The 8,446-nt window shown below is 31.7% G+C and overlaps 1 protein-coding gene across 3 annotated transcripts in view; it reads right to left on the reverse strand.

Annotated features, from left to right (window-relative positions):
* Positions 1-106: 106 nt before the first annotated feature.
* LOC127065147 (protein transport protein Sec24C) overlaps positions 107-8,446 on the reverse strand; it is an 8,369-nt gene continuing 29 nt past the window's right edge. Inside the window, exons 1-15 of one of the 3 annotated variants that reach the window (XM_050997093.1) lie at positions 8,268-8,446; positions 4,389-5,983; positions 4,187-4,309; positions 3,937-4,116; positions 3,667-3,862; positions 3,473-3,588; positions 2,951-3,361; positions 2,729-2,855; positions 2,471-2,631; positions 2,222-2,401; positions 1,931-2,132; positions 1,600-1,794; positions 1,320-1,511; positions 982-1,175; positions 107-873 (exon numbers count right to left, since the gene is read on the reverse strand). The exon at positions 8,268-8,446 is cut by the window's right edge and continues 29 nt beyond it. In XM_050997093.1, the coding sequence (XP_050853050.1) occupies positions 730-873; positions 982-1,175; positions 1,320-1,511; positions 1,600-1,794; positions 1,931-2,132; positions 2,222-2,401; positions 2,471-2,631; positions 2,729-2,855; positions 2,951-3,361; positions 3,473-3,588; positions 3,667-3,862; positions 3,937-4,116; positions 4,187-4,309; positions 4,389-5,930 (3,963 nt within the window). In that variant the 5' untranslated portion in view covers positions 5,931-5,983; positions 8,268-8,446 and the 3' untranslated portion in view covers positions 107-729. Of the gene's footprint in view, positions 874-981; positions 1,176-1,319; positions 1,512-1,599; positions 1,795-1,930; positions 2,133-2,221; positions 2,402-2,470; positions 2,632-2,728; positions 2,856-2,950; positions 3,362-3,472; positions 3,589-3,666; positions 3,863-3,936; positions 4,117-4,186; positions 4,310-4,388; positions 5,984-6,118; positions 7,218-8,267 lie in introns of those variants that run through there. The other 2 variants (XM_050997092.1, XM_050997091.1) reach the window with 2 other exon arrangements.

Here is an 8,446-nt window from a genome sequence, read left to right on the forward strand (position 1 = left end):
TTTATTTCTAAAAAATATCAATTTCGTATTAAAATCAATCTCTTACCTCTTAACGAACGTGTTTCTCATACACGGCATTATTTAATTAAGAGCACAAAAATCAATATTGTGATTTCAATATAAATTTATAATGATTTAATACATTTTAATATTTAATTTAGTGTATTAATAACGATATATAATAATGAGCTAGATAAAATAAAAGATTAATATCGCGATAATAATACAAGTTTTAGGTTTACAGTTACTCTCATGTATAAATCACTGTGTGAATATGAGCGTGTCTGTGCCCCTCTTTTACGTCACGCAAATATCTGGCTTTTGATGCGGAATGATTAGTTATGTTTGTTTGTTTGTTTGTTTCTTCTTTTTTTTTCTTTTTGTTTTTTTGTTTTTTGTTATTTTTTTTTTTTTTTAATATTTATATATATAAGTCCATCTGCTCTCTTCCCAATATGTATTATAGGTATATGTATATATATATATATATATATATATAATATATTGATGAACTTTTCACTTTGCACTTTTTTTTTCTTTCTTTCTTTATAACACACACAATTGCACCCATAGAATACCACGTTTCTCACTAAATTCTTCATCAAATCCCATGGTTATTTCGTGACCGATCCTTGGCACAAAAAATATATTATGACAAGAATCACAGCTGGACGCGGAACTATATAAGTTTTCAAATAGAACATATACAATCCATTTTTTCAAATCAATTTATGGTTTAAGAATCTCTCGTATTTCTTTGTGCATATGGCAAAGGAAATCAACGTAACTTGGACTACCATCGTTTCCTCTGTCCTCTATTAAGAAATGACGTAACACCATCTCCAACTTTTCCCTCTGTCTTACTATCGTTAACTATAACAATTAAATCGTAAGTGAAAAAAAAAAAGAAAGAACAAAAAGATATTTCATCCAGATTTATCATCCAGATTTTATGAAAATATATTTAATGTATTAACTCACCCTCATGCAACGGTGTCTCTCGATTCGTATTTGATCAATAATTTCTCTTATTCTTTTATTTAATGAATTATCCAATATTGGCAGTGTATTGCGATCAGTATCGATCTTAATTACCGAAGGTACATCGAAGACCGCTTTTACCCATTGTGGAGAAAGTGCTACACCTAACCACAAGAACATATGCACACTGTTTTCTGAAAATAAAAAAAAAAAAAAAGAAAAAAAAATTTAATCACATAAAAAATATTATAATATACATATTACTTTGACAAGTAGCAGGTATAGAAATTTTTTATTAATTTGTAATTTTTTATTAAAAATTTGTTTATTATACATACCAAGTAAATAAGCTCCGTCCTCCGTAAATTTGTCGATAGAACAACGTAACATCTGAGGTAAATCTGTGCTATCTGGATCAACATCATGCAGAGGAAGTAATCTGGGATACATGTAAACAACGGATGTTGAAATAGGCATTGTAGCAACAGCTTGCATAACAAATGATCTATCATCTATTGTCATATCCGAGCCTAAAATTAAAGGAAATGTTTTTTACATTTTATTGATTTTATTTTTTACAAATCATTTATTATATATCTAAAATTTAAATAAACTTACCACCAGTAACTGCATCGCTTTTCAATATGCAATTAACATATAATGGAAGTAACTTCATACATTCCGGTAATATCAATTGACCGGCGTTGGACGCAGAAGCACAATTTTTTCTATACGCCGCAAGCATGTTCGCACATCTTGCGATTAAGTTATCTTTGACGGCTCTTGGCGTTGATTCAATTACTTTAAACACACCTACAAAAACGCATACCGAACGAAATATTAGTAATCACGGTAGAAAGTTTCTCTCTTTTTTTTTTTTTTCTTTTTTCTTTTTTATATATATGTATACTAAAAAAAATTACGAGTTAAAGTTAACGTTGACACTTACTTTCTTTGGAGAAATAATTAACAATAGCATCTAAATCGCAAGTACGATATAACTCGGCCATTTGCGAAGAAGTCTTCAAACTGAGATTTAAAATACGTAATCGCCTAACTCCTCCGCAAGAAGTATATAATAAAGCAGCTTGTATATATACACCTTCATCTTCCGTCAATTTATCGTCGTGTTTAATCTCAACAGCAACAGCCTAAACATTTCAATGAAATAAACTCTTCAAATATTATCCACATTCATAACTTATTATAGACTTATATATAAATTTATTTCTATCCTTACCTTATTACAATCTATACTAGCCAACTCCATTTCGGTGGTATTTGACATAAAGAAATGTCCATAGAAATCTGTTGCTCTAACACCCGTAGAGGTACGTAAACGCATACGTGCATCGAAAGCAATTGGTCTACTGACATTAGTAATAACATCGGATACCAATCTGTCACCATCAACATCAGCCTAATTCATAAGTGAGTGCTATTTGCAATGTTATTTGTAATTGGATTTTTTGTATAAACTGGAACTTACTTGAAAGTATGTATATTTATAAACTTCACCTCCAGTAAGCCGACATATTTGACTTATAGTTGCAATATCCACGTACGAATTATTAAAAACGAAAAGATCGACGCTACATCCAACATCGACACATTCTTGTCCTAAATTGTTATAAACGTTATTTTGCGGAGCTGCGAAACAAACAAAGAAAAAAAGATTGATATTTTATTATAACATTATTTACAAGAATTTATATATATATATATATATATACATATACACACACACCTAATACTGATTTTTCTTTATCAGTACCAAGTAACTTGCGATCGTCACGATTTTTCAATTTGCCTGGAGCTTCGGCAATAGGTAAAGACGAATGAAATACTATTAACTTTCCTGCGCATTCTGAAGCCTGTAATAAAGTATAGAATTGAATTCAAAAGGATACTTTATTTTAATAAAAAATAAATAAATAAATAAATACAAATAAAAAATATTAATATATACCTTTAATGCTTCAAGTCCAGCTCGTATGGCAGGAGCCAAAATAGTTTCTGTTTCACGTGTATCTGCAAACATAGCTGGTATCTGTGCCATCAAACTATCGATAACTGTCTCGCTTTCTTCGATGTCACATAAGAATCCGTCGAGTAGAGGCATAAATACATCTTGTACATCACCCACAACCATCATTTGTGGTTGAGTAAGGCAAGGATTAACATTGTAAAAATGTACCGTGTTGTTGTACGTTACGAAACCTACTTTCATATTCGACTTCGATTGATCAACATCAACTGGTAAATGTTTTATTATGGATTTCATCTCCGCACATAATAAATTTACTAAACCAGATTTGATCGTGTTGTATGAAACATCGATAACAAATATAATTGCTGGTGGTTTTGGAAAAATATTGTTCTATATAAAAAATCAAAAAAAAAAAAAAAAAAAAAGAGAAAAATAGAATAATTATTAATAACATAAAAATAATATAAAATAAAAATGTCTCAAATTCCATTTTTTCCTTACTCTGCAATATTCTTTTGTAGCAATATATTCGTACGTTCCCAACATTAATTCTGGTCTTTCATAACGATCCATACGTTGACCTCTATGATCCAAATGTTGAAAATATTCTGCTGGAACTATATTCGAAAAATAATATTTATTAGATTTATTAACATAATCGAATGATCTCTGATCGTTTTATTAATGTGCTTTACCTTCCGTCGTAGCTTTACAAAACATGCATTGAAATCTACGTCCAGCATCAATAAACTGCATAAATGGACTCATATATGCTTTACAACGTATACAACGGACTGGACCAATTTCTCCCATATCAACAACTGGTGGTTCGTATTCTCCTTCTTCAACACGTGCCATTGGACTTAGTATTAAAGCAAAAGGAACCCTAGTCTACAAAATTAAATTTATTTTTAATAATACTGCAATTGATACATTTAAATGTTTTTGTATCGCATTATACTTACTTGTTTTATAATATCTGCTGTAGTAGGAACAGTATACATTGTAGATCTAATATATCTAGGGGATGCATTTCCTTGATCTTGTGTTACAAACTTGGTAGTTACTAATGGTGGAACTAATCCTATTTGATTCGTAACAAACACACCACCTTTTGTACGTTGATCATCTTGTATAACTTGTATCTATAAAATTAAATACTTTTTAAAACTATATCCCCTTGGAACGTGTAGAATTATGTTGATAATATCTTACTGGACTGGGCATTTGTTCAGGATCCAGGCGTCTGGCTTGTTGAGGTTGCATGCCTGGCTGATAACTTTCTGTAGAACTCATTGGACCACTTGGATAAGGACTTCTTTGATTTGCATACATATCCTGACAAAAAATAACTCGTAAAGTATATAATAAAAGTTTATGAACAGTATATTAGCAGTCTATTGCAATAAATTTTTACCGTCTGATTGTGGTATCCTGGTTGAGGATAACCTCCTTGTTGATAATTTGTCATAGGTGGAGGCATTGCACGATTAAGACCAGGATTTGTCATAGTTTGTCCAGACATTGGAGGAGCAGAAGGATATTGTCGTCCCGGTTGAGGTAAAGGATAATCAGATAAAGGAGGTATATGACTTTGTCCACTTTGCTCATACACAGGTGGGTTTGTGATGAAAGCTTGTTCCGAGATTTTGTTTTGAGAGCTAGGTGGCATTTGAGTCATAGTATTGGACATATTCTGTGAGCTAGATGGCATTTGAGCCGGTGTATTAGACATAGTTTGCGAGTTAAGTGGCATTCGATTTAAAGGGTTAGACATCATATTTTGCGAGCTAGGTGGCATATGAGCCGAAGTATTAGATATATTTTGCGATCTGGGTGGCATTTGACCTGCAACATTAGGCATCATGCTTTGTGATCTCGGTTGCATTTCAGCTCCAGAATTAGACATAAGGTTTTGCGAAGTTGGTGGCATTTGGGCCATAGTATTAGACATCATGCTCTGTGATCTGGGTGGCATTTCAACCCCAGAATTAGACATAAGACTTTGCGAAGTAGGTGGCATCTGAGGAGCAGCATTAGACATCATGCTCTGTGATCTGGGTTGCATTTCAGGCCCAGAATTAGACATAAAATTTTGTGAACTAGGTGGCATTTGAGGAGCAGCATTAGACATCATGTTCTGAGAACTAGGCGGCATTTGAGCCGTAGCATTAGACATCATGTTCTGAGAACTAGGTGGCATTTGAGCTGTGGCGTTAGACATGTTTTGAGAACTCGGTGGCATATGAGCCGAAGCATTTATCAAATTTTGATTATTAGGTGGCATTTGTGCCATGGTATTAGAAATCATATTTTGAGTACCAGGTGGCATTTGAGCCAAAGTATTAGACATAGGGGTTTGATTATTTGGTGGCATTTGTGCTGCCGTATTTGACATAACACTTTGACTACTGGGTGGCATTTTTGCGGGAAGATTAGACATTGTGCTTTGGCCACTAGGTGGCATATGAGGCAAAGCATTGGACATTGAATTTTGACTGCTAGGTGATACTGACGTTACCGTACTAGACATTATATTTTGACTACTGGGTGGCATAGAAGCTGAAGGATTAGATATATTTTGATTATTATGTGATATAGGACTTGAATATTGCGGAAGCTGATTTGGTACAAGAGAATTTAATAATTGTCCCTGGCTAGTAGGTGGAATGGAATACATAGGATGTTTGGGTGGCCCAGACATATTTGTCATTGGAGGTTGAATGTTGGATTGCATTTGATATCCAGAAGATTGCAAACCAGAAAAATTCTGTTGTCCCATCATCGAAGGCGGTGATTTAACAAAATTTTGTTGATTCGGCAATGGTGGTGGAAACATGTTTGGTTGGCCAGATAAAGGTGGTGCATTTATATTAGGAGGTTCAGAATAATGATGTCCTGGATTTGGTGGTCCTGGCATGGGGGGATACTGCTGTCCTTTAATGGATGGTCCAGACATTTCTCACGTTGTGATATAACCTATACGTTACGTTAATTACGTCTTGCGAATACCTGCGACATCAAAGGCATACATAACTTAGATGTCACATATATATTATTACAATTCAATATGACTCGCAATAAATATTGTACAACTAGAAAAGCGAGTGTGAAACATGCCATTACGTTACTAAAACTCCTACTTACGAGCGATCAGTAGAACGAGAGAATTATCGTATGTTTTAAGTTTCTAAATGCCCACTTACGTGATTAAACGCATTTAAATCATAACAAAACTTAATATCTTCACAAATGTTTACACTTAAACGAAGAACATCCACTCATCTGCAAGAGTAACTGCTGCCGATGCCACGTAAGGTGGCATTGCGCATGCGCCTGGCGGCACGTTGACTAGACACGTCATAATAAAAATTGGGCCGATACAAACAGATTTTAACCAATTAAACTTCATATCGAACATTATGCATACATCAATTATCGTCCGCTTAAAATATTTATAATAAATTGCGTATTCTAATATAAGCTCTTGATTATTTATTACAATAACACTAACGTCGATGTACTCGTTCTACGATTGATTAGTTAGTAACTCCTTTTAGCGCGTTATTTGAAAACCAGACACATCACACTTTTCTCTTTTTACATTAACGAGAATACAATTTTAATTATATTTCGCATAATTGACTCTAGATAATTTTTTGTAGTTTGATGAATAATTAAAAATACAAGGAATGTGTTACAATGGCGACATCGTTACTATTTTATTATCAAACGTATTCGTTTATTTTCGTGTCCCTCGTGACGAGATGACTCAATGAGTGTTTAACCTTGATCGTTAGAATTATTTTCTTTGTTCTAATTTCATTATTTGACAAACTTATTACATCGATTTAGCGTTTAAATCGTTGATTTCGTAAGTTGGAAAAACAAAAACGATAGTCTCTTTGTCTTCCTCTCCCTATCTTTATTTCAATAAAAAATAAGTCTTATCGAATAATTGCAAGATGATAGTTCTATTTAATCTCGTTCTTATCTTGCGTTTAGTAAAAAAAATATTTGTTCGTTGTGTATTCGGCAACAAAAAAAATATTGCCTTTGTTTGACCAATCAGATAGGTTTATGGGTGGAGATGGACGATCAGCTGATCGCATCTTCACGCATCAAAACTTTCACCTTTGAATATTTTCTCTATTGTCATAGGTGCATTAAAAAAAATCGAATACATAATTAACATTCAACAGGGTTACAACTTTACTACGCAAACATATTTACGATTTTTTTTTTGTATAATATATTACGAAGTCCTTTTTTCTTGAAAATATCGTAAATATCGGAATATAACGAGAAAAATTCATTTCGAATGACCAATCTATACGAATGAAAAAATATAATTTGTATATTACAAAAAAGAAAACATAAGAAGACGAAAAAAACAAAAAAGAGTTTACATTCGATGTAATCGATATAAAACGTAATCGAAACGATATATAATAACGTTCGTGTGAAAGTTCTACCGTAATTTTTCTTTTGAAAATGAAATCTTCAGAAATCTTTTTTAATATTATATATACGAGTATGTTACACCAGAGAATACTACAAACAAAATCGATACTATTTATTCTTCACGCGTGTTTATTTGAAGAATTACTACGTTTAAAAGTTCTCAATCGGCGTGTTTAACAAAAAAATAACGTTTATTTTATTTACTATAATATTTTTTCTATATATTACTTAACGGATTATAATCAATATTTTTTAATTATTGGTTTTATAACAGTAACAACAATATAACGACAAAATATTGATTTAATTAACCTAATAACATAATTATGTGATAAGTTATTTAATTCGTTTATTCAATTTTGAAACGATTCTACCTTAGTAGAATTTCTATAATTCCTCGCTCGTAATCTTCTTAAAGACGCTCAATGGTATTTAATTCCGAAGGTTAAAAAGGTATTCTGGTTTTTAAAATCTTCTTATACATAATATCATTTATGATATCTTGAATTTTTATAAGAAGTTTAGAATAAGTAATTCCTTGAGTTGAGAATTTTAATACCATAATACTTTTTTGATCATGTTTAATAATTGGTATATGACATTATTTTTTGTATTAACTAAACGTCGCACATAACGTTTTCTATAACTTTCAAATTTAAACTTGTCCAAATAAAGTTTAACAATTACTCAATTTTTAATAATTCAATCACAATATTCTTTGACAAACATTAATCAAGGTATTTTATTTTGCTCATTAATTAATTCTAACTCTATCAAAAAGTTTAATATCATATAATTTCCTTATTACTATATAATGTAAACCTGCACTGACCTTTCACAGATTTATAATAGAAACTTTTGAACGCGTTAGTTTATTCACTCTTCGAATAAATACGTACGCAGAGTATATATCATAGATTCTTTTTTATATATATATAATATTCTTTCACTCGATATTAGACTTTATATATGATATCGATCAGAATTACTTTAAGCCTTTTCCTTCGAAAG

Source organism: Vespula vulgaris, chromosome 7 (genome assembly GCF_905475345.1).
Source record: "Vespula vulgaris chromosome 7, iyVesVulg1.1, whole genome shotgun sequence".
NCBI classification, from domain to species: Eukaryota; Metazoa; Arthropoda; class Insecta; order Hymenoptera; family Vespidae; genus Vespula; species Vespula vulgaris.